Here is a 26,980-nt window from a genome sequence, read left to right as displayed (position 1 = left end):
AGAACACATGGTCATCCAACGAGGCTTAGAAAGCATAACTCCAGAACTTTAGATAAATCAAGATTTTCGTTGTCGATGACAGATGGGTCTCAGGAGACTGAACAGAGGCATTCCTCTGTTCCCCTTATTCCAGACAGTAAGAAGTACCATTTCCTTGACCCTGAAAAAATTAGGTTGCTGTGTGTGTAGATATTGCTTATCCAGTTAGTTCTTATTGCAAGTAGTTTTCTTAACAAACAATTCCACATAGCCTACCCTTCACTAACCAGACCCCTCACATAGGCATTGAAGCCCTAATAAGTGCCTCTTTCACATGGTATAAGAAAGTTTTCTTAGTAAATGGATTTCCCCTACAGCCCAATCCTGCACATTACTTGAAAGGCTAGTATTGTGGAGTGTGCAAAAGAATTCAATGTACAAAACCAGATTCAGAATCTTCTCTCAATACAGCACTTTGAAAGACATCCCTTCTCTCCTTCTAGGTCAGCTGGGGAATTCTGGGAGTTGAAGTCCACACACCTTAAAGTTGCCAAATTTGAGAAACACTGTAGACCCTGCAGAGACTCGAATCCCTCCAAAAGGGAAGGGCGGGGCAGAGTTCTGCACTAGGCAGGGACTGGATGCTCGAGCAGAACGTTCCTGCTCAACAGTTCTACAACATTCCAACAGCCAGGTCTAGTGCCTTTATATCCCACAATCCATTGCATGCATTCTCAATTTCTTCCCCGCGCTAAAATACTGTGCTCGCTTGTCTCGGCCTTACTCGCGTATCCCAGCATGCACCACACAGGTAGAGTCGTCTCTGCTGCTCCTTTTCCTCGCTTCTATTTCCTCCGATAGCCCACAATTCCTTGCGCGAATAAACTCCTCCCTTCCCTTCGCCGCCCCAGAGCCGCAAAATGGTGGACACAATGAGCCGGAATTGCCGCCGCTTCCTCCCCGCAGCGTGACTCGAGCACGCCTGAGGGCGCAGCTGGTTCAGTCCTTCGCCCGCTCGGCATTCTTCTCCCGCCATTCCCGTTCCGTCCCCCGCAGGCCAGCCCTGCTCCGCTCCGCTCCCGTTCACCTTGGCCGGCGCGCAGGCCCCGCCTGCCCCTTTTCCCCGCGACGGCGGAGGCGGCATGAAGCTGACGGATAACGTGCTGCGGAGCTTCCGCGTGGCCAAGGTGTTCCGCGAGAACTCGGACAAGATCAACTGCTTCGATTTCAGCCCCAATGGCGAGACTGTCATCTCCAGCAGCGACGACGACTCCATCGTGCTCTACGATTGCCAGGAAGGAAAGTGAGTGCGCGGAAGGCTGGCCGAGCGAGGGCCCCGGCGGGGTGCGAGGAGCTCTTCGCGGGAAAAGAGAGCGGGGGGAGGGGGATCCGAAGCCGATGGATGGGTTTTTTCTCTCGTTTATTAAATGCGCATTCCGCCTTTCCATCGAAAGCCGAATCCACAGCTGTGTTGCAAAAAGCGGTTCTTGGAATGGGGTTTTTAAACATTGGCTGGGGCGGGGTGTCGGCATTGGTATAGGTGGATGGAAGGGCACCTCTGAGACGGAGGCTTTGCATTGCAAGACAACTTCTGAGGGTAGAAGGATCTAGGGACAATTTTTGTTCATTTGAAGAAAGGTGGGCAATAAAAGTTAAACATACACTTTTTAAACGCTGTTCATGTTCTTATTGCTATAAACTGATGTTAGCAATTCCAGCGTAAAATGGATATTTTTAAATATATGAAAGAGTACTTGGCAGCCTGTTCGTTCCTGTTTCTGAATAAGTAGTGGATTAGTTGGATCTCAACATCTCTTATTTAATTTTTAGTAAAACAGTGTTGGGAATTTCCTATCAAATTCCTGTATTTGTAGGTGGGTAGGGCAAAGTTGACAAAAGTATTAGATTGCCCCAATGTTAGTTTTTTCTTCCTAGCGTTTTTCCTGAAGGTGCAGGTTCCACTTTTTTGGATCAACTGAAAAACCTACAGGAATTGATAGACTGGCTTGTTGCCCAAGCCTGATATCGTAGGGTGAGAGAGAGTGACTGGCCCAAAGTACTCTCAGCCTCCTGGTTTCTAGCCCATTCCCTTAACCAATAGACCAAACTGGCTGTCTGGAAATGTTAGTGTGATAACAAAATAGACTACTTCTTCTTGATACAGGTATGTCTGGACCCATCTTACTTTTCCCACCCCTAACTATGAAGATTGCAATAACTGAAAACTAAAAACATTTCCATTTGAATTACACATGACCTGAACAGGAAATTGTCATAATATTCTTAAGTTTTTGTGGATTCACTTCATCAGATGCATGGAGTATATTCCTGAGAAAGATTGTATATTCATGCAGCTTATGTCACAGTTTTGTGTTATGAACGACCCTGGTGGGAATGAGAATGTAAAACTCTTGTTACAAGGTATCATTATTATAGAAGTTCTATCTCCTTTCAATTTGCAGTGGTTTTTATTGAGTCTTTAAGCTGTGCTCAGTTTGTAGACTTGTAATTAAATAAAAAAACTATAAAATATCAATAAGTCTCCTATGGCCATATTCCAAAAGCTCTCAAATTTGGGATAGTGTTGTGCCCTGAATTTCTCACCATTTCAAGAAGTAGGTTGTGTGTGACAGTGTTATACTAGTGGGGAAGTTTTAGGTAACAGTTTGCAAGAATGTTTGTGAATTTAGGCTGATGCACTATTCAAAAATAATGTTTTTACCTTAGGCATAGGTTAATAGTGAAATACTAAGTGAGCTTAACTAATTTACCAATTACACCAGGCAATATTATTGCTTGATAAGTGATCACGCTTCCACTACTGTGAACAAATAGAAATGAAATTGTAGCTGTGATTATGTCAAGGATTGTTCTGTATTTATTTTTCAGTATATCTGGGAACTCAATGATTTGGGGGGATTATTATTGCAAATTCAGTTTTGTATTAGTTGATTTTAATGAAGTGGATAGTGGAATTGTAGATGGAGATAGGTATTGTCTGTTTTTTATTTTCTGTAAACTATCTGTTATCTTGTCCCAAATTCCTTACCTGTCAGCACAATATTTGACTCTTCATGTTTGCCAGGCATTCTTCAATTTTTGAACATGATATCCTTTTCAGTTTCTTAAGTAAGAATGAACAAATTTGTTAAATCGTCAAAATTGTAATAAATTGCTAATTCTTATTTGGATAGGTGTCCTCTCAAGTAAATGTTATTGATAACTAGTTTAAATGCAGTTAAGCATATAAAACAGACCTGTTGAATATTGGGGGAAAATATTCATATTTTATAAATTAACTTTCAAGATTTCATGATCCCTTTATTAAATTAGATGGTTTAAAATCTAGAAAAACGGGAGGGGTGGGATGAGGGTAGTGTTTTAATTTATCTGCACTAGGTTATACTCTTAAATGGTGTTTTGGATAACTTCCAGAGAGCAGATCTGTTTTTCACCTTTCAGCCAAGAAAAGTAGCTTCACTTCAACTACTTTCTGGTAATGGGAACAATTATTTCTTGCCAGGAACCTTTGGGAGAATTTGGCACAACTAACAGAACATTATCAGATTAGGCTCAATTTGCATGTCAAAAGAGCACCTCACATTGGGCACACTTCAGGTCCCTTCACTTAAATGTTGCCCTTTAGCATACCTAGGAAGCACACCTTCTCAGTAGTGGCCCCTACCCTGTGGAACCCTCTCCCCTGAGATCCAGCAGGCCCCCATCCTGTTGGCCTTCCAGAAGCCTTAAAAAGCTGGCTTTTCTCTCAGGCATTGGGATAGGGTAAGGCTGGAGCCCAGTGATTATGACTGTTTATGTATTGGGGAGTGTTGCTTTAGGGCACCAGGAGTTGTTTTTTGGAGGCTTGTTTTTATTGCTTCTTTTTTGTTTTTATTGTTGTTGGAATGAGATGCCCAGTTATTGCATTTATGATGAACAGCCATATGCCTCATAAATAAATACATAAATATCAGAACTGAAACCTTGTGCAGACATGGCATCAGTACTAACCACAGTGTTATTCCTCTCCGCCATCACTGTTGTTACCCTTCTTAGATTTTAATCATTATTTTACTAAAAAGCATCTTCTACTGTGATGTAATAATAACAAATGATTTAACCTCTGCTTGTTACTTCTGGATGAATCTTTTGGAAGCCTCTTTGCTGATTATTTAACTTAAATTTTAATTAAATTGTGTCTGCTTGAAAAAGTATGTTTCAAATCCTCAAACTTTTGCACTTTTCTACTATTATGTTTTAAAAATGAAAATATCTTGGAATCTCAACTGGTTTGTGTTTTCATAGTAGTTGCCTTTCCTTCAGTTCTGTGTATATTCGTACTTTTTTTGCCCCCTACTTTTTGCTTTGGGCAGAGACATAATTCGCAAGGGAATCATTTATGTTTGCTTTCTACATATAGTTGTGACAACCCTGTGACCTGTTGGATCATCCTTTGAGAGAAAGATGCTGCAGTCTGATGTGACCAGAATGGACATTAATTTTTAGGCTGACCATATTTTTTTTACCCCAATGATGGATGATCATCGAAGAAGAGTATATATCATAAATAGAAAAATAATGGTAGTGGGAAACAAACTTCAATAATAAATCAGTATCTACTTAACTAAACAGATAAAGAGAATGACCACAGGTGGTTAAAAAAGCAGTGGGAGAGGGAGCGACTTCCGACTTCCTGCCTGCTTCCCCATTGACTTTGCTTGTGGGAAGCTGGCAGGGATCATCAGAAATCATGATCACATGACCACAGGGACACTGCAATGGCCACAACCTTGTGAATAAAACTGGTCTAAACATCATGGAAATTTCAATTCCACAGGAGTAATGGGTCCCAGATTTTTTACGCATTTCTTAAGTTAGTGGATTTTAGATACCTTGATTCAAAAATTATTGCAGTATAATGCACCATTTGGACTAACTTGAGGGTACAAACAGATAGAGTTTTAGTAGTGTATAGATAGCATATCCTTATATTTCATGATAACATAGTTTTTATTCCCCTACCTATATCATAATATATTTCATTAATTCGTTTTTAGTGAAAATTGCATCCTGTTCTTTTGCTCCTTATCTATCAGTCTAGGGAACAACAGCAGTTATAATTCAATAATAGTACTACCAATATGTTTGGTAATAAAATACAATTAGTACTGAATTTTATTTTAAATTTAAATGCTTAGTTAAATGTCATCATTAAAGTGACCAGGAGTTTCCAAGTTAGACTATATCAAAGAGCCTGATATAGTTCCCTAAATGTTTAGGTTAAAAAATGGGGTACTTTAGCAGAAGAGCACTTCCAACTCCTCTGCTACTTCACTCAAAACTAGTCATCCAAGGCAACAGGGCGGTGTACAACAATTAGATAAAATGACAAATATAAAAAGGAGAGATAAAAATATAAAAACCACATTAATAAATATCATAAAAACCAAAGATACAAACCATAGACAAAGGGAGGGTAAAAATGGCCCCCTCAACAATGGAGCCATCTAAGTGAGTCTCTGGTTCACTGGGAGCCTCAGGCCTGATCATGTAACCAGGTCTGAGAGCCTTTTGGAATATCAGAAGGGATGGTGGTAATCTAATCTTGGGAGGAAAGATATTCCTTAACACTGGCACTACAGCAGAGAAGGCAGATCTCCTGGAACCCACCAAATGCTGGTCCCTAGCCGATGGTATCCGATGGTACATAATGAAAATCCAGGTTGTCAGCAACAGCAACGGTTGCTTCTAACTGCTAGGACAGACCTTGGGTTTCCTTGGGCATCTTTTGATTTTGTCCTTTAATAAAGATATAATACAGGTTATTTTTTGTTTTATAATGTAACGTAGGTTTGAATTAAATGAAAAAATAATTCTGATAAAGGGGTTTGGATAATATGAGTTAGACTGTATAGCAAAACAGAATTCTTCTGTTCTGAAAACAGTATAATTATTCTTATTTTTTTCCTTTGGCAGACCCAAGAGAACACTATATAGTAAAAAATATGGAGTTGATCTCATCAGATACACTCATGCTGCCAACACTGTTGTGTACAGTTCCAATAAAATAGATGGTAAGTGAGCCATTCTTCCTAATGGTTGCCTACACATATTGGATGTTTGACACTTTAATAAGTATTGGAGGTTGAGGAGCCTGATTTTGACTGAAATCAATAGTGTATTCATTGAAGCTTTTAATTGATCACTTACTGTTTTCTTAATCTTAAATCCTGATTTTAAAACTAAAATTTCCTAAAATGCTTTTAGGAAAGTTCCCTGATCAGTTTTTGACTCAGAAGTAAATCAGAGTGAAATGCAAGCAGACACTAGCAACTTAATACCAGTTAAAAAGAAAGTCTTTTCTTTGAACAGTTAACAATGTAGTTGTCAAGGAATAAATCAGAAGTTTGATAGGAAGGCTTTTATTGCTTTAACTTGCAGACAAGAGAAATGGGCTACTTCTCTTTCCTGCTCCCTCCTGATCATCAGTTGACAATAAATTATATACTTATTGGAACAGTGCATATGAGCAATCAGCAAAAATGCAAATCGTTGTCCTTTATCAAATCAATAAAATAACTTTAAACATATCAACCCCCCAGCAGTCCCTCTTAGCCATATATGCAGCTGTTTTTCACTTTTTTGGTCCTTTCAAAGTCTCCCACTTCCTCAAAAATCCTTGGGTTTCAGCAAGTTGTTTTGCCTAATTCAGCAATTTCTTTATTTACCCCGGAGACCTGTATGTCTTGCAACCATGGGCAACTTAAACACACAAATATCATTAAGGCCTAAAATCCTTTACATGTTCCTGTAAAGTCTGAAATCTCACACAAAGTAAACATGTAAACTTGAAAGATCTCTGCATTTTGACAGGTTGTATTTAGTTGGCATTCCTTTTTCTTTCAGGGCCTCTTTTTCATGTTTCCTCCTGATTCTTTGGTAACAACTAGTTTTCCATGTCTTTTGCTTTTTCTAATTCCTTCATAGACAGCAGTTTCTTTGGTTCATTCCTATCCTCAACTACTAAAACATTGGTTGGTATTTGTTGGTGGTATTATTATTATTGATCACTATGTATCGTGCTGCAATCACAGGACTCAGTGGCTCACAAAGTAAGAATATACAGTGATTTATAAAAACATGAGGACATAGGATAATAAAAACCAGACTTAGTACATAGCTTCAGGCCCCAAAAGCCCTCCAGAAAAATCTTCAGCTTTTTCCAGAAAGTGGGCATTGTTGGAGATGGAAAAATCTCCAATTGGCGGTCATGCCAGTGGGCCAGCTCCATCATGGAAAAACAATGCTTCTGGGCTTCTGCCCCTAACTTCCCCAGAATGGGAGACAAACAGCTGCTTCACCTGGCATGTGCTGAAGTGCTGAGACCAACTTTAGTGAGGAGATGCAGTCCTGCAGGTAACCAGGCATAGATGGCTTTATAGGTTAAAACCAGCACTTTAAATTGCACCTGGAAGTTAATTGGAAATCAGTGCAAGGCCTAAAAAACAGGTGTAATGTGTGTCCAGTGGTCCACACCTTTGGGCACCTGGGCCACTTCATGTTGCTTCAGCTGAAGCTTCCAGGTGGTCTTTAAAGGCAGCTCAGTATAGGGCACATTGTAGAACTCTAGTCAGGTGATGATGAGACCGTGAGCCACTGTAATCAGGTCTTTCCATCCCAAGTAAGGCCACAAGTGCTGCACCAGCTAAAGATGGGCAAAGACCCTCCTGGCTACAGCTTCCACTTGCTGATACAGCAAGAGAAGCAACTCCAGGAGGACTCCCAAGTCATAGACCTCCTTCAGGGGCAGTGCAACCCCATCCAGATACAAAAAGGGTGTAGAGGAACCCTGGCATATAAACAGTACTGTAGCTCTATCTTGCTAGCATTTATTTAAGCCTGTTTTCTCTCAACTAGACCCATAGCGCTTCCAGGCACTGGGACAGAACTTTATCAGTGTTTCCACCCTGGCTCAGAATTGTGATGTATAGTTAGGTGTCATCGGTGTATTGGTGATACTAGATCCTAAACTGCCAGATGACCTCCCCCAGCAATGTTAAATAATAAGGGGGAGAGAAACGACTCCTGCAGCACCCCACAAGGGAGCACCACAGTGCCAGTCTCTCTCCCAACCACCATTGACTGGTACTAACTGTTAAGGAGTGGGCAGAACCACTGCAAAACAGTGCCTCCAATCCCTGCAGCCAGTCCAGAAGGATGCAGTGGTCATTGAAGGCTGCTGAAAGGTGCAGAAAGATCAGGACAGGTACGCTATCCCTATCCATGTTCCAGCGTAAGTTGTCAGCTACAGCAACCAGTGTCATGTCTGTCCCATGCCAACTTAGCTGATATGGGTCTAGCAGATAATCTACTTCTGTGGTGCTGTGTGGTTGCTCCGAAACCATCATCTCAGTAACCTTCACTAAAAAGAGGTGGTAGTTATCTAATATCAAAAGGTCTGGCATCATTGATCCCTCCTTCAAAGAGGTATTCACAATCTCTCAGATCCAGGGAACTACACCACAACCCCCAGCTGCCCCCAAAAGCCAGGAGGGGCAAGGATCTAGCTTGCAAGTGATTAAGGACACACTAGAGAGCACCCTATCCACTTAGGTATCTGTCTGAAAAGCAGCCCAACGAATCTGGCAAGACAGTATCTCAGTCACCACACAAGACCCTGCCCAGGTAGAGTCCAGACTAGAGCAAATTTGAGCAACTTTACCACCAGATGTTGAGCAAACTCGTCACAGTGACTAGATAATAAATCAGCAGGATGGCCCATACCCAAAAGGGAGTTGGCCACCTGGGAAAGGGGTAGTGGATGCCAACACAATACAAGAGGAGAAATAATTATGTTTTGCCTCTCTTGTCACCTCAGAGTAGGCCTTAAACTGGGCATGTACCCATGCTTATTCAGATTCAGTCTTCATTTTTCTCCACTTGAGCTCCAGATGTCTGCCGCGTCATCTCCTAGAGGTCCTTGGAGAATTGAGGAGCCAACTGTGATAGGCCGACTGTGTCTCCGAGTTCCCCTGCAAAAATTTCCATTCTGGAGACAGAATTTCTAGGGAACTTTGGAACATTCTGCTTGTCTTCTGGACCACACTGATTTGACAGTTCCAAGGGTGGCCCAAAAGAAAATTGCCTGGGGCAACAAGTGCTGTTTTATATACCCTTAGTTCCTTGATTAAATAAACTGTTAATAGGTAGCAATGCTAACATATTAGTGTTTTCTGGAAAAATATGTTTCAGCATCTTAGTTCAGTTGTGGTATTTTAATGTAAACCACATGTATTTTGCTTGTTTATTAAATAATTGTTTACTAGTTAAAATACTTGATCATGAAAAATTTATATTTAAAATTGTAATTCAATATACAAGTAGTAGATGACAGCACCTGGCTGTTTTTATCTGGGTTCTGGAACTAAGTGGAATCATTTTAACACCTGGTTAGTATTTGGATTGGAATCTCCAGAGAATACCTGGGCTTTTTGCTAGACTGGAAAGTCAAAAGACATCCCAGAAGAAGGCAGTGTTGTTTCCATGCTATTGCCAAGAAGAATGCATTGATGTGTCCACTTGAAAGGGAGACTTTATGATCCAATATATTTCCTGACTTCATTTTAAATATTAAACAATAAGAAAACTGAACATTGTTTGTATATTTATGCCGTTGATTTATATATTCTTGTCTGCTTACTAAAGAAAATCATTGTGTGACTTGACTTGTTTGCATACTCAGCTTATTGTTAATGCTATGAAAGAAATTGCTTTTTCTAAAAATCCCATAAAACTTTCTGCCCCACTTCAGTGATGATATCTTTGAAAAGGTATTTGTTCTGAATTATTAAATGCATGGCTATTAATGACCATAATCACTATATAAGCCCTGAATAAATAGCTGCTAAAAATGACCTGCCTTTCTCATCACGTGAAGAGTTGTGGGAAGCTGGCAGGGAGTTGACTGGTTGCAGATGAATCAGTTTGTATCATTTAAAAAAAACTGCCCAGTAGCCCATAGATAATGCTTACCACCTTGACACAGGTGAATATATTACAATGATTTGACACAATATTGTAGCATGTGATTGAAGTTGGAAAGTAGGAGGCATCTCTTTGCTTACGAAGCCTCTCTGTGGGTTGGTGAAATAGAGATTCTCAGAGTATGGGTATATGGTGGAGCATATTTAATGCATCTTTACATGTAGCTTATTCTTGTGCTTAATCCAGTTTATTCACTCCATGTTACTATTTCTTTCCTGTTTATATCCCAAACTTGTGAGACTGAGAATCAAATTCAGCAAAGCTGCAAGGTGATACAGGTGGACTAATCCTATCAGTTTCTTTCTTCCCTTTCCAAGGGCTTGATGGTAGAAAAAGAGCAGAAAGCCCTGGATCTATATAAACTCAGACTGGAATTTACTGTTTGGATATTTAAAGGAATCTTCCAGCATTTATAATAATAATTTTAATTATATAAATTGACAAATAATATTAGTCCAGTGTGTATCTTTCAAATGATTACAATATAAAAGCATCTCAGGAAACTGTCTGGTATGGTGCTTGCAGAGTACCACTATGTACTCTTATTATTTGTTTTGTTTTGTTTTGTTTTGTCATATCGTATCATATTATATCTCATATCACTATGAATAATACATAATGATGGGAACATTTTGGACATTTTCCTTAAGAGAAAGCATACAAAAACACCGATAAGTTATTTTTTTTTTCAGCCAGAGGTTTGCTGCAACTAGTGTGTCTGAATTGCACCTTGAACCAAGTCTGTTAGTACCATCCTTTATGAAGGATTCTTGGTTTTTTTAGCTTTTTTCCTGCTTCCTGCACACTGCCTGGTTCCAGGCTGAGGTAGTAGTTTGTACAGTTTGAGGGTCTATGATACCACCCGGTACAGGAGATAACTGTACAGGCCACTGCCTTGCCTGGGGCAGAGCTTTTCGACTACAAGAAGAAACTTCCTGCCTGCGTTTGTTTGGGGCCAGGTAATAGCAGTTCTTTGGAAAACAACAGCTTGTCTCAAATGCTTGTGTATGTAACAGATTTCCTTGTAATGTCTTTGCTTATTGGAGATTTGGCTCTTCAGACTATTAGATCTAATCTTGTTCATTCATGTTCAGCTGTAAAATTATGCCTTCCAGACTTGGAATAAGTCTGTGGAATAAATGCTTGCTGATTCATTGGAAAATCCTGGAGCAGATTATTTCCACAAAATGGAAAAGTTGCAGAAATATGAGCTTGCAGGCATAATTTGATATCATTTAGTTTACCTTTTAAGGAAGGAAAATTGCCTCATTATCCTCTAGGGAAAGCATACTTAATCTGTTGAGCCAGCTGACTTACTTACACTTTGAGACTTCTTCACCTCCAGGTATATGCTAAATACTTTCAAAGAAAGTCCTGTTATTTATCCAGTCTTCCAATGTATTCATTTTGTATTTAACAGTCTTATCTATCTAAACTAGTTCAGAAAGGCTGCAATAAAATATTACACATTGTTCTTGATTTCATATGCATTGTTTATATATACTGCTAAATTCTTTCCTTTTATGTGGTTTGTTTTCCTTTACTCAGAACTACCTCTGCTTTAAAATACAAGATGTAATCAGTGTTTCATAATACAAACGTTTTATAGCAATTACTGAGCTCAAGGTGGATTCTGGTTCTATACTGGTGGACCCAGAAGTGTGTCCTTTTGAGCCAGATTCTTATAGAAGGTTACACTTCATGACCTTATTGTTTACACCCACAATAGCTGATGGGATTTACATATTCTGCTAAACCATGGTTTGTTTTCACTGTGATTTTATAATTGTTTAGTTCACATAAAATACCAAGCCATATACCTTATGAACTAGTGCCTGAATTCATACATAGCACTAAATCATTCTGTGTGTGGGTGAGTAACCCAATCGTAAACTGTGGTTCATGGCTTAATGTGTGTGAACTTAGCCATTGTGGTTAATTCCATTATTAAAGTATGAGATGTACAAATCTAGTCAGCTTATATTAACAAAAAGAACAGTTTTACTCTGGTGAGAGGAGATGGGCAGTGACAAATTTAATAAATAAATAAATAAAAATAAGCAAGCTGCATTAGAGTCCCTGTATCTAACACTTGCCTTGTTGATATTTCCTTACAGATACAATCAGATACCTTTCTCTGCATGACAATAAATACATTAGATACTTTCCAGGACATAGCAAGAGGTAAGATGAGTAGTATATAGCTTATAATCTTACCTTGCAACTGTGGGTACAGGAAGAATTAAACAAAAGTAAAGGTGGTTATAACTAATCCACAATAGATTTTGTTTTGTTTTTACTTCTGTTGCCTAAATGTTTCACCTTTTTTTTGAAGAATAAAATACTAGATATGGCATATAATTCAGACTGCTTTGGCTGTATTATTTTTCTTTCTTCATTTCAGAGTTGTTGCTTTATCTATGTCTCCAGTGGATGATACCTTTATATCTGGCTCACTTGATAAGACCATCAGACTTTGGGATCTTCGGTCACCAAATTGCCAGGTAAACTTCTGAAAGTCCATATGAAGTATGTTAATGCATTTCAAATGTTTAATAGATTTTAGATTACAGACCTTAATTCCTCTGCAGTATAGTAGTAGGTATGAACAAAGTAGCCTATATATACACCTCAAGCCTGGCAATTTTAAAAGTGGACTTTCTCTTAGGTGCTTTTTGAAGAAAAACAAACTATTTTGAATAATAATAGTGATAACAACAACAATTAAAATGATCCAAACCAAAATGAGTAATAATGTCCAAAGTAAAGTAGAACAAGTATCCAAGCAGCATTTAGTGGCTGGGGGAAAAGGGGTGGGGGGGCCCTACCAAAATGCCATTTGTTTGTTTGTTTGTTTATGTTTTTCTTTTCAAATGTTTTTTCAAATTCCTTTAAGTATGTGTGTCTAAATATTTTCTGCTTTTGACTTTTTCTTGCTTGAATTTTTTATTTAACCAATAAAAGAAAACTAAAAGACCAAAAATTTCAATAGATTTTTAGATCACATCCTTTTCAACAAGAAACAATATTTCAGAAATGATCATATTGCATTTATATTGTTAGAGATGCAGTAAAACTATTTAAATATATTGTTCCATTTTGATAAAAAGCAATTACACATATTAACTCAACCTGAGATTTATCTTAATCACGTGAGAGTTGACTTTTCAACAGAGAAAATGAACACATAATCAAAAGACTTAAGTTCAGCACTGGAAACACAAACATATAGCTCCAACTATTTAGCGATTTGCAGAATTAATACAGATCAACCATGGGTGACTATAACGAATCATGGCTTTAATTTATTGATATATGTATGTCTGCAGATACACATTTTGTACATTTTTGTTTCAATCTTTTTTCAATTTTTTCTTTTTTTCCCCTTTATAATTTTCTAGAAATAAAACTTTGGGGTTATTATTATCATTATTATTATTTAAATTTGTACGCTGTCTGATTCCCAACAACTCTGGGAAGATCATAAGTAAAAATATTAAAAACAAGAAAAAATACAACAAGAGACAAGAATAAAAGATGGCAAGGATAACAAGCATCTGACAGGAATGAAAGAGACACAGACCCACACAATCCAAGAGGCTTCACTCACCTTCGCCAAAGACCCAGGCGAACAGTAAGGTCTTCAAGGCCCTTTGAAACACCAACAGGGTGGGAGTCATTCCAGTTTCGGGGGGGGACCTCATTCCAGTAGACAGACACTGCTGCAGAGGAGTTACGCTTCCAGAGTCCCAATAGATGGCATTGCTTAATCAAAGGAACCCAAAGCACACCAAGCCTGCTGGATCAAATCAGCTGGGCAAATACTATGGGAGATACCCAGTTCCTCAAGTAACCAGGCCCTATGTCGTGTAGGGCTTTATAGGTAAGGAACAGCACCTTGAATTGTACCCAGAAGCAAACTGGCAACCAATGCAGCTCACGAAGCTGCATATATCTGTATAGATCTACATATGTATGTATGTGGGTGTCAGTGTGTGTGTGTGTGTGTATAAATATATGTATATATGTATTCAAATTCTAGGGTCTGATGCATCCACAAGGAAAACCTGTATGCTCATTTGATCCAGAGGGGCTGATTTTTGCAGCTGGGGTCAATTCCGAAATGGTGAAACTTTATGATCTTCGCTCTTTTGATAAGGTATGTAATATGTAATGTTCAGGTGCAAGCTCCTCATAAGATTTCTAAGCATGACATCTTTTCTGAGATGGAATCCTTGGGATCCATAGATCTAATATTCAAACATATAAAAGCAAAACATTGAACTCAGGATTTCTATGAATTAAAGCATGAGTAATTTTCAGGTATCCTTGGCATGTTCTCTGGCCTAAGAAAACGAAAATTCCTTCCCAAGTCAGACAAGGTCTGCCTAGCCCAGCATTCTTTGCACAAAAGCTGAACATCTGGGATAGATTTGCTGCATGCTATCATCTGGCTTTCTTTCTTGAAGGGTCCATTTACTACCTTTAAGATGCAATATGACCGAACCTGTGAGTGGACTGGTCTGAAGTTCAGCAATGATGGAAAACTTGTTCTTATTTCAACTAATGGAGGGATCATACGACTCATTGATGCCTTTAAAGGAGCAGTTCTTCATACATTTACGGTGAGGGATATTTCTATATCTCCAGTTATGCTCTTTGTTGTGGATGTTCTTCAGAATTAGGGCGAGATTTGTAGAATATAGAGGAGTTGGCACTGCAGTAGAACACACTTTTTTAAGCCGGTACTTAATCAGGTTATTTTTACTTTTTAATACGTGAAAAATGAGGTTTGATGCTCCATTGCTTGTGTAAGACTGAGCCATTAGGGAGCTATACTTGGGAGTAACCCTGTAATTGAAATAGATTAAGCTATAAGGAACAATATCCAGTGAAAAGAGAATTGATAAATAAAGTAATAAGCGCTTTTTAAGTCTGTACTTCAGATTGTGTTTTAGCATCCTCCCATCCTCTTACACTCTTGGATTTACGCCCATGGATTTAAGAAATAAATTCTAAATTTCACAGTCATTTATAGCTGCAAGTTTCCATTGTCATCAGTCATGACGAGAAGAAAAAGATCCTGTCCTACGCTCCATCCTGGATTTTTAAATTGTCCTGAGATGGTTACAATTTTTCCACACTTTGATTCCTAAATTTTCCTAGGGGAAATTATAACTGGTGTCCTTGTAATGCCATTCAGAATTTCTTTCCACCAGTTATAGCTTAATTTGAGAGCCAGTTTGTTCTAGTGGTTAAGGCGCTGGCCTAGAAACCAGGAGTCTGTGAGTTCTAGGCCTCCCTTAGGCATGAAAGCCGGCTGGGTGACTTTGGGCCAGTCACACTGTCTCAACCCAACCCATCTCACTGGGTTATTGTTGTGGGGAAAGTAGAGGGCAGGAATATTAGGTATGTTTGCCACCTTCAGTTGACCAATATATAAAAAAGGGGCAAGATAAAATGATGATCATCATCATCATCATTATCTGCTACTCTGCTGAGTGATGGCTTGCTTATTCTGCTATCAGCCATGATCTCTTACACAAAGTCTACACAGATCCAGATCTTTCCAAGACTAATCCTAAAGTTAGATTAATTGGATGGCGGTTTGTTTTACTAAATGTACTTCTGCTTGAGGTATCCTTCTTGTGCATATGTAGTTTGCCTAATTGCCATTGTAATCTCTGTTTGGAATGGGGTGTGATTTCCCCCCCCCTTTTCTCCCTCGCTACTGGTGGATGTTTTTGTGGTAAACCTATTCAAAGGCTTTCAGTGGACTTTTCATCTGCCTCTTTCTTGAAATGGCAAAGACAATGGTTAGAAGGGGCTTCTTGGGCACCCGGGCTTTGCAAACATTTCTTTGTTTGAATCAAGGGATAGCTCAGTCAGTTCATGGCTGGCTGGGGAATTCTAGGAGTTGAAGTCCAGACGTTTTAAAGTTGCCAAGGATGAGAAACACTGGTTTAGTTTTTCTGTTACATTTTATGCTCACCAATCTTGCTCTTTTTACAGGGATATAATAACAGCAAAGCTGTCACATTGGAAGCTTCATTCACCCCTGATTCTCAGTTTATAATGATTGGTAAGAGAGTTTTATTTCCTTTGATTATAATGAATACAGCACCAATTATATAAAATAGTTTCAAGGTCACTTTCATAAAGCTTCCAGGTGGTTTTTACCTTTTGGGGAGGAAGGTGTCTAATTTTTATGTGATGTTTCATTTGTGTTGCGATGTTTTGTTTATTGCTGTTTACTTGAGTTGCTTGATGAATCAGTCCTGATTCTGTTGACTCTGGTTGATACTGATACTGGGTAATCCAACTGCAGGATCAGAGGATGGGAAGATTCACGTCTGGAATGGGGAGACTGGAATGAAGGTAGCAGTGCTTGATGGGAAACACACAGGACCCATTACCTGTTTGCAATTTAACCCCAAGTTTATGACGTTTGCCAGTGCATGCTCCAATATGGTAAGGAAACCTAAGTTGGTTCAAAATTCTAAGCAAATCAAGTCCTTCTGGATTAATTATACTTCAGTTAAAAAGATGAAGACATTATTATCAATAACAGCCTTCTATAATAGAGAGAGCACTACCTTTTGTAATTCTGGTAATTCTCCACATTATCTGGAAATTTTGAGAACATGTTGTGAATGCTCTCACAAAATGGCTTCCATATGGAGCTTGCCTATTTGTAAAATGGCTTCCAAATTAAAAGCAATGCAACAACTGCCAGAGCAGGTATGGTCGTTCACAAAATATATATTTACCAGGAAGCAATCAAATGCATTTGTTTTCCACTAGTCTGTAGACTCTGTCATTAGGCATTTGATATCTGAAGACAAAATAGTAACCTTCAAATATCTGACGTAATGCCAAAGAAGGAATGGACTTACTCTCTATTGTCCTAGAGGGAACGATGAAAACCAACAGGTTAAAACTAAAAGAAAGTACTGTAGATGTAAGCTAAATGGCAGGAAGAACTTCTGACTCCACAAGCTGTTAATCAGTGGAAAAGGCTGACACATGATATGATGAGTTCTCCTTTTGTGGAAGTCTTTGTTACAGAGCTGGAGGATCATCTGTCAGAGAACCTCTAGCAGATCCTCACTGGACAGGGGTTGGACTAGATGACCTCTACTTTCATGTCCAACCTTATAATTCTTTGGGTTGTAAATGTCTGGACAACCATGAGATAGTAGCAGAAAAATAAAACTAGGGCTACCATCTAGTCACCATCCAGTTTTTGGCAGCCCAGATGTACTGCCCATATTGTCACTTAATATCCTTTTTCTTTTCTCTAGGCAGACAGAAACATTTTCAGACAAAGTGCTAGGCTGCAGTTATTTGTATTTTCTGGACATTCCTATTAGGCACATGTGCAGGTTGGGGTCATTATTGCAAATAAAACATCTTATGGTGTGGAGCATGGGGTGTGTCACATGCCAGAGAAGTGGCAAATTGGTGCCCATGGATATCACACTGCCCACCTTGATTTACACACTTTGCCAAAAGGCTGTTTTTTCAGATATTTAAAAAAGAAGCAAAACTGTAGCTCCAGTTTTCTCACTATCATAGATGAATATGCTATATCTGTAAGGAAGCAAAAAGAAATGTCGTACACAGATTAGACACAGATTAGACAATAGACAATCATTTCGGTATGCTTGGGTGACTCCCTGAGTAAGCAGAAAAATATTGCTTTTATTTAAAAAGAGTAGTAAAAAAGATACTCCAGATGATGACTACTCAGAGGAAGAGCCTTCCTTTAATATCACTTTAAAGCCCTGATATACAAAAAGGTATAATTTTAAGAATTCTATTGGCCCAGGACAGCCAGTCTATGAGTGTGGATTGGAATAGTTGAAGTAGAAGATGTTCAGTGCTCATACTGATTTAAATAAATGCCATGCATTTCTGTCTTACATGTATGCATTCTAGTGTCTGTGTTATGAGTACAAATTGGTATACTGAATTTGATTTTGTAAGTGATATCCCACTTCTCCTATTTTTAAAAACATAATAATTTATTTTAAAATATACTTGGGCTATATTAATGGATGACTTACATTCAGAATTTAATAGTGACGTTAATGATGAAGGCACTGCTCTATATATACTTACCATTCTTCTAGCCTGATTTTCTCCTCTAAAAGGTTGCTTAGAAATACATGTTTACACACACACACACACACACACACACACACACACACACATATATATATATATATATATCAAATTTGTCACCGCCCATCTCCTCCCACCAGAGGGACTCTGGACGGTTTACAACAGAATACTCAGTAAAACAATAAATATATAAAATGCATTCTAAAATTACATATTGTTAATAATATAAATAAAAGTAAAGTCCAGATGGCTGGATCTCATTCAGTCTTCGCGTGGAAGGGGTACTTCAAGGCACTAGCCAACCCCAGGCATGACTCTTCTCCTCCCCGCCCCAGGCCAGGTGGCAGAGCCAGGTCTTCAAGTTTCTCCGAAAGGCCAGGAGCTATGGGGCTAGCCTCACCTCCAGGGGCAAGATGTTCCAAAGGGCAGGAGCTACTGCAGAGAAGGCCCGCCTCCTGGACCCTGCCAGATGGAATTCTCTTACCGACGGGGTCCTCAGCATGCCCTCTCTGCAAGATTGGGTGGGGCGGGTAGATGTAACGGGAAAGAGGCAGTCCCTCAGGTAACCTGGCCCCATACCATGTAGGGCTTTAAGGGAGCTAACCAACACCTTGAATTGGACCCGGAAGCAAACTGGTACCTAGTGCAGCTCGCATAGCAAAGGTGTTATGTGCACCCCTCTAGGGGCGCCACAAATAACCCACGCAGCTGCCTTCTGGACCAGCTGAAGCTTCCAGATACTCTTCAAGGGTAGCCCCATGTAGAGCACATTGTAGTAGTCAATATGGGAGATAACAAGGGCATGAGTGACAGTTTGAAGGGCTTCCCAATCCAGGAGGTGGCGTAAGTGGTGCACAACACAGAGCTGCGCAAAGGCCCTTCTGGCCACGGCTGCCACCTGCTCTTTGAGCAGGAGCTGTGAGTCCAGGAGGACCCCCAGATTACACACCAGGTCTGTCTGGGGCAGTGCAACCCCATCCAGAACCAAAGATGACAAAGTCCCAGATATGGAAGAGCCATTAACCCACAGCCACCCCACCTTATCAGGATTCAGCTGAAGCCTGTTGTTCCCCATCCAGACTCCCACAGCTTCCAGGCACCTGTAGAGGGTAGTCACAGCACCACTTACTTCACCCAGGATGGAGATGTACAATTGAGTATCATCAGCATACTGATGATACCTCATCCCATGGTGACGGATGATCTCACCCAGCAGTTTCATGTAGATGTTGAAGTGGAGCGCGGAGAGTACTGAACCCTGCAGCACCCCACAGAGGAGGGGTCGAGGGTTGGATCTCTCCTCCCTTATCACCACCGACTGGGACCGGCCCTGGAGGAAGGAGGTGAACCAGCGCAGAGCCATGCCGCCCACCCCCAACTCCCTGAGCCGCCCCAAAAGGATACCATGGTTGATGGTATCAAAAGCCGCTGAGAGGTCAAGAAGAGCAAGGATGGATGCACTGCCCCCATCCCACTTCTGCCAAAGATCCATAAGTGTGACCAATGCTGTTTCCGTCCCGTATCTGAGCCTGAAACCTGACTGAAAGGGGTCTAGATAATCCGTTTCATCCAGAACCCTCTGGAGCTGTAATGCCACCACTTTCTCAACCACTTTCCCCAAAAAGGGGAGGTGGGAGACTGGATGAAAATTGTCCAATACAGGAGGGTCCAGTGATGGTTTCTTGAGGAGGGGCTGTACCAGCGCCTCCTTAAAGACAGATGGAAACAGCCCCTCTTTCAAGGATGTATTAACCATCGCCTGGACCCAGCCACACGTCACCTCCCGAGCTGCTTTCACCAGCCAGGAGGGACGTGGGTCTAGCTGACAGGTGGCGGCATTTACTGTCCAGAGGATCCTGTCCACTTCCTCAGGTCCAACAGGATCAGACTGTTCCCAGATAACTGGGCAAGTCCGCTCCCTTGGTATCTCCACGGTATATGCTCTTATGCATGTACCTTGGTATATCTATATATCTTGGTATATGCTCTTATGCACTTCTGCTTAGAGGATTCTACCAACATAAGATAAGATAGAGAATTAAAATGCTATTTTCTCTCAGTGTCAAAATGCAGGAAATGTGATCCCTAAACCTGAATTTCTAACAGGCCATGATTGCCAGTTGCCCGCTGCTGTAGAATCTGGCAACTCTGGTTACATCTCTTACACTGCTTCCCTATTTGTATTGGGATAGCAAAAATGTTGATTGTCTTTACACAGCTGCTGCATAATCATTTGGATAGCTGTTAAATAAAGAGCATAGGTGGCTGCCACAAGATGGCCAGGATTGCCTGCTGATGCTGTGTGATGGGTTTTGGCATTGGTTCAAGACAAATCTCTTTGATGTTTTTTTAAAAATAGAAATTGCTAACATCATCTTCTCTTCTTTATTCAGGCCTTTTGGTTACCCACTATAGATGACTAGTCTGAATTCATCACTTCCAGTGGACCGTTTCCATACTGTATTGAAAGCAATGCAGTATTTACAAGGACAACAGTGACAGTATTGGAATTGTGTCACTTGGAGATGAATATTCCCATCCAGCACATCCTGCATGCATTTCCTTTTGTCAGACTCTGCTGCATCTCCTACAAAGGATTTCTTCATGTGGCTATACAGTTCCTATTTTGAAAATCTGAATATCTCTACCAACGTCCAATTGAAGCAGAACTATTACAGCTGAAATCAACTAGCAGCTTTGCTCTGGAGTATGTTCTGAATGAATTTTGCCACAATCCCTTGCCTTTCTAACTGGTTTGTGAACTCCTGGGATTCTGGACTTGGTTAAAAGTATACTTTCTAGTATATTCTATCCAGTCTGAAGTATCAGCAGTATCCATGCTGTGTACTCTTGTGCTATATGAAGATACATTTGTGCCATACACTGGGGGGTGGGGGGTGGGGAGATCACTGTCAGTTGCTAGGGACATTGTTAAGGATGTTTAGCCTTATACAAAGTGTTCCGAATCTTTAGGAAATTTTATTGATCCTCTTTGCCAGGGGCAGTGTCTGAAATACGCAGGTACTTTGAGTGTTTGGGTAGAATGCCAAGCAATACAGAAGTCTCAGATGGACTGGATGGAAATGCACTCCCTGTGTCTCTTTCTTCAGAGTATGTTTGCAGATTCTATAAATACAGGGGAGGGGAGGAGAAGGTGGAAGGGTCGCTGTATTTTTTTTTTACTAGTAGGTATTAAAAACGTCGTAATGTTTGGACCAACACAGTATTCTGGAATGAGTGTTAGCGTACTTGACTTTCACAGAGCATTCCAAGTTTCTATTACGTTCTTCCAAGTACAGCCTACATTCCAAGTACAGTCTTCACAATGCAGGTTGTACAGCTCCTCCCTCTGCCTACACAGGAGATCTCCACCCATTCAGCACCGAGATATTTGGACATGGAAGTTAGCCTTTTTCATCAGTGGGGGTTGGATGAAGCTGTATAATTACCAGCTGATCTTGTTTTTCTTTCCGCTGTCACTGCAGAAGAATGAAGGGTCCTGCGTTAAATTTGTCCAAGTGTCCTTTCCAAGGCAGCAGAGAACTTAAATTCATGTTCTTTAACTTCCTAAGACTTTCGGTTCTATAATATTGATGCTGCATTTCCTATGGATGTTAATGGTATTGTATCAGGTACCATAATCTTCTCTGTCAGTACCTAGTAACAATCCGTCCATGTAAAAAACTGCATTTCAAGAAAGCCTAATTTCAATGCTTCGTGCTCTAGTTTTCTTAACTTTAAAATGCTGTCTTTTCCAGCCATCAGAACATTCAGCTAATGTGATCAGCCTTCTTTACTACAATTTGGCTTTGCTTAGAAAAGTTCTTATCCTATGGAGATGTTTGCATTATTGGTACATATTGTACTACCCCCTCCATCCTCCATGGAGCTGAGACGCATGAGCCAGCCTGAGCAATATAATAAGAGAGTTTGTTTTGGTGAACAAAGGAAGGGGGGAGAGAGATTTACTAGCTGACATTAGGTTGACTGTTGTGTTCTATTTTAAACTGGGTTTTGTGTTTATGCAGAAGAGTTTGTGTTGCACAGGAAAGAATTTTCCCTGAGCCTGCTAACATCCAATAATACAGATAACTCCAGCTCAGGGATTTATCGTAGACACGCCGATGTTCTACCTCTTGGCTTGTGCTTTGTGGATGGTGTTGCAGGCCAATGGGGGCGATTTTGGGACACAGGGCAGGATTATTGCTAGCAGTGCCCTTGGCGACAGTGCATTCTATAATGCACCAAATTATGTGTTCTTTTCCATGACCAGCTCATCTAGTAAAATGTGAATATCATTTAACCATCTCTGCACCTGTTCCTGATTTTAGCCTCTTCAGTAACACAAACCAGTAGAAACATCCTTTTTAAATCTTGAGTACACTGCCCTTGACCTGGAACTGGTTTTCATAAAACTGAGTAAAATTAATTTCTTACTGGGAGTTAGTTGTGAGATCAGATTTTTTTTCCTTTAGAAATGTTATCACCTGCAATGTATTCTGATTTCTTACATTATACATTCTAATAACATACTGCATTTTTACATCTGTATTTGCAGCTTGAATATTTTATTTTGTAAATATTTCCAGTCAAGAATAAATTACAGTATTAGGTATGAGACAGAATTGCTGTCCTGTATAAAACTGATTTTTTTTGGGTTCCTTTTATTTCTTCATCCCTGAGCACACACTTATGTCAAAGTGCATTGGTCAACTGTTTTATCACTCTTTAAATAAATAAATAAATAAATACTGAAGCAGCTGCAAGATGGTAAGATAAATATGTAATTACAGCCAGCCCATCTTCATGTGATTGTAACCCACTTGGATGTTGAAAATGCAGTGTCATATTTTGACTAGCTTGTGTATTCCCTTCTGTCTTAAATGTTTTTGGACAAGAAAGTTCTAAACACTATATTGGGCTAATGTTGATGAAACAGTACTAGTTCCAAACAGGATTAAACAATATATTAAGTAATTTAAGCAGGATCTGAAGCTGAAATGGGAGAAATCTTTAACTTCAGTAGAAGATTTAACAGGTATGTCTGACATAATAAACCAGGGTTTCTCAACCAGGGTTCCATGGAACCCTAGGGTTCCACAAGAGGTCATTAGTGGTTCCTTGGGAGATCACGATTTCTTTAAAAACTTATTTCAAATTTGGGCAACTTCACATTACAGAGGTAAGTTTCATTTTTAATTTAAGAACACTGTTAATGCATATATACAGGCCTACCCATGAAACAAATACAATAATTTTGTAACTTCTGGCCTAAATTTGAGCCTGAATGTGCAGGGGTTCCCTGAGGCCTGAAAAATATTTCAAGGGTTCCTCCAGGGTCAAAAGGTTGAGAAAGGCTGGAATAAACAGTTAAAAGATGCTGCTTAGACAGGCCTAGGATTTTAGTACTAAAAATACCTCTAGCATAAAAAAAGATTGAGGAAGACATGGATATTAAAATAGCTCTGGCAGATGCTGAGAATTGTAATGATGCAACCTCCATATTACAGGCATCAGTAAAAGCTGAGAATAATTACATGATAGATTATATTGTAATTATTAGCTAATAAAACAACTAGGGTAAAGTGTTTCATAAATCAATACAAGTCTCTAAAGATCAAATAACTAATATTAATACTGAATTTGTAAGATTTTTATATACACCCAAAAATCTGACATCGGGGCACTAAGAACTATTTATATAAATTGGAGGTATCAGCTTTATCAACACAAAACATTCAATACCTAGATTCACCATTCCCAGAATCTGAATTAATAGTTTTCCAAAAATTTAAAAATGGGAAATCACCTGGCCCAAATGGATTTACCGATGAGTTCTACAAAAGATTCGAGGATATCTTAATTACAGAACATTTACAAATATGTTAGCTATTGTACCAAGGAGAGAAACCCTCTGCTTCATGGCAAAAATCTAAAACTACACTTACTTTAAAGCCAGGAAAAGACTCGCAGGAGGTTACTTCATATAGGCATATACACATGTTCGTTATTAAACAGATTATAAATGATACTCAAAATTACTAGCCAACGATCTCAGATTAATTATAGCTAGAATTATACAACCAGATCAATCTGGCTTTATTCCTAAAATGGAATTATGTCTAATCCTATCAGAAAGCAATAAAATGCAATCCACTTCTGTAAAAGAAGTATAACTCCTTTATGGTCTTTGGATATATGGAATGTTCTTCCTTGTGTAGAAGGATTACTCATAAAAAAAAGTTACAGAAATTTAAATTTGGCTCTAAATGTCAAAATATGATAGAATTTCTCAGCCTACTAGAGCACAAGTTAGAACAAGCAATTTTGGTTCAGAAGAATTTTATACATACATACATACATTCATACATACACAGTGTTTTAAAAAGGAAGATAAAAGCTAATACTAATACAAAGTAAGAAAAGGAAAAGAAAAAAGATCAAAAAGAACACTAAACATGCAAGGAGAAAAAAGTAAAAGAAAAACATGAAAAAGGATAGGAAGCAGCAGCTTCTGATCTTTACAGCAGTTATAAGTACAATTATAAATTTACTTCTTACTCTAAGGTTACATCATGACTCTTCTTTCTATAATCTATCCTGTCTAATCATCAAAACCATAAACCATAAGTTCATTTTTTTCTGTTTTATGCAAAAAGTCTTTAATAGGTTTCCAGTCAGCAATAAACAAAGGTATTTTCTGTTCTCTGATCAAAGAAGTCAATTTGGCCGTCTCAGCAAGTTCTATCACGTTCACCAACCATTCCTCCATTGCGGGTAATGCCGAATCTTTCCACCTTTGTGCATACAATAATCTTGCTGCAGTTATCATGTACAAAAACAAAGTTCCATAACTTTGTTCCAACTGTTTGTCCATCAATCCCAAAAGAAAGACCTCTGGTCTCAATTGTATATTAATCTTTAAAATCCTCTGAATCAATGTATGTATTTGAATCCAAAATTTTCTAGCCTTTTTACACCAAACATGATAAAATGTCCAATTGTTGCTCACATTTCCAGCATAAACTTGAAGTGCTTTTATATGTTCTGGACAATTTCTCTGGTGACACATACCAACCGTACATCATCCTATACAAATTCTCTTTTAAGATTAAAACATAATATATACTGTATCTCAGTCCTTTCTACCACATATTTTCCCATTGTTCCATCTGTATATTATAACCAAATTTTAGCCCACTTTATCATACATTCTTTCACGTGTTCTTCTGTTTCAAACTTCAATAAAAGTTTATACATTTTAGCAATTACATGTTCATCATTTGTACACAATTCCATTTCAAACTCAGTGTTACAGTGTTCAAAACCATAAACTCTTTTGGTCTATTTTAAATCTTTCTAAAAACTGCAAATAAGAAAACCATTGGCAATTACATCCCTCTGCCACCAATTCGATTTTATTTTGTATTCTTGACAAAATTCTAGTATCTCACAATAGGTTAGCCTTTCTTGTTTGCCTATTATTTCTTGCCTGTAAAAGCCTTCTTGAGCTGAGAGCCCCAAAGGTGTTTTCGGGCATAACCTGGATTTGTATCTATTCCATATTCTCAATATGACACAACTAACATAATGATTTTTGAAATCCACATTAACCTTGACTTCGTCATACCACAGATATCCAAGCCATCCAAATCGCAGGTCATGAAAATGTCTCAATTGCAAGGGGAAGAGTAAAAGGCAAACTAGTATATGATTGAAATCATAGAGGAAAAAAGTTTCTACAAGCCCCCCCCAACCTTGTAATTTAAAAAAAGTTGAACTAGAACAAAAAGTCCCATGGTTTCTTTGATATCAGGTCAATTCAATATTAAAAGATAAACAAATGATGGAAATTGCAAATAAACATCTACAGGTAGTCCTCACTTAATGACCATAATTGGGACTGGAATTTTGGTTGCTAAGTGAAGTGGTCATTATGTGAATCTGACCCAATTTTATGACCTTTTTTGCTGTGGCCATTAAGTGAATTGCCACAAGCATTAAGTGAACCACATGGTTGTTAAGTGAATCACGTGGTTCCCCATTGATTTTGCTTGCCAGACGCCATCCAGGAAGGTCGAAAATGGCAATCACATGTCTACCAGACACTGCGATGGTCATAAATGGGAACCGGTTGCCAAGCACCTGAATTGCGATCACATGTCCGCAGAACACTGCAACGGTCCTAAGCAAAGACTACCTGTATGTCTCTTTGAAAAATAAATGTTTTTCGAAGAACCTAAGGGTATAATTAAAACAAAAAACAGATTTTATTTTAAATAGATTAGGGCAAATCTGTCACAGGGCTAAAAGAAACCTGGGAGTTTTGAGCAAAAGGAACAATTAGATAATATTTGGCCGTCTCTATGGCAGCATCAAGGATTTTTATCAGCATCCATAAAGGAATTATGTCTTAAACTTTTACATCAGTGGCATCCAACTCCTATATCTCTTCTCAATATTCAGTGAGATGCTGGCAAGGCTGTCAGTCAAAGGGAACATTCTTTCATTTTTGGTGGGAAAGCAATAAAGTACTGGAATTTTGGAAGAACGTATTTTAAAAAAAAGTCTTACATAACTAAACAGAAGATTCAATTCTCTCCAAAATTAGAATTGCTATACATATTTGATGGGCAGATTAAGAAACCACAAAATAAAAAAATTATTACATTTTTGCTTATACAGTAGCAGCCAAATTGGTCATTGCTAAACAATGGAAATACTTGGATAATATTTCAATGGATAAATGGAAAGATAATAATAGCTGATCTATAGCTTTACTTGAAAAAGTATCTGATAAAATCCTTTCTGTGACAAGCCAAAATAGTGA

At 39.0% G+C, this 26,980-nt stretch overlaps 1 protein-coding gene across 1 annotated transcript; it reads left to right on the top strand.

Moving 5' to 3' along the window:
- The first annotated feature begins 862 nt into the window (after window positions 1–862).
- WDR82 (WD repeat domain 82) lies at window positions 863–22,793 on the top strand. The gene is made up of 9 exons (XM_063291913.1): window positions 863–1,282; window positions 5,956–6,053; window positions 12,141–12,207; window positions 12,428–12,527; window positions 14,066–14,182; window positions 14,493–14,648; window positions 16,036–16,105; window positions 16,352–16,494; window positions 20,544–22,793. The coding sequence occupies exons 1-9, from the start codon at window positions 1,122–1,124 to the stop codon at window positions 20,571–20,573; spliced, it is 942 nt and encodes a 313-aa protein (XP_063147983.1). The 5' UTR covers window positions 863–1,121; the 3' UTR covers window positions 20,574–22,793.
- The last annotated feature ends 4,187 nt before the right edge of the window (window positions 22,794–26,980 follow it).

Source organism: Candoia aspera, chromosome 2, assembly GCF_035149785.1.
Source record: "Candoia aspera isolate rCanAsp1 chromosome 2, rCanAsp1.hap2, whole genome shotgun sequence".
NCBI classification, from domain to species: Eukaryota; Metazoa; Chordata; class Lepidosauria; order Squamata; family Boidae; genus Candoia; species Candoia aspera.
The sequence above is the reverse complement of the archived record's forward strand: the minus strand, read 5'-3'. Positions and strand labels throughout refer to the sequence as shown.

What these genes read in the sequence shown, in the direction of transcription:
- WDR82 (XM_063291913.1), top strand. Translation starts at nt 1,122, where the DNA reads ATGAAGCTGACGGATAACGTGCTGCGGAGCTTCCGCGTGGCCAAGGTG. An exon ending in TTCGGTCACCAAATTGCCAG is followed by an intron (nt 12,528 to 14,065) that starts GTAAACTTCTGA and finishes TTCAAATTCTAG; the next exon opens with GGTCTGATGCATCCACAAGG. An exon ending in ATCTTCGCTCTTTTGATAAG is followed by an intron (nt 14,183 to 14,492) that starts GTATGTAATATG and finishes TCTTTCTTGAAG; the next exon opens with GGTCCATTTACTACCTTTAA.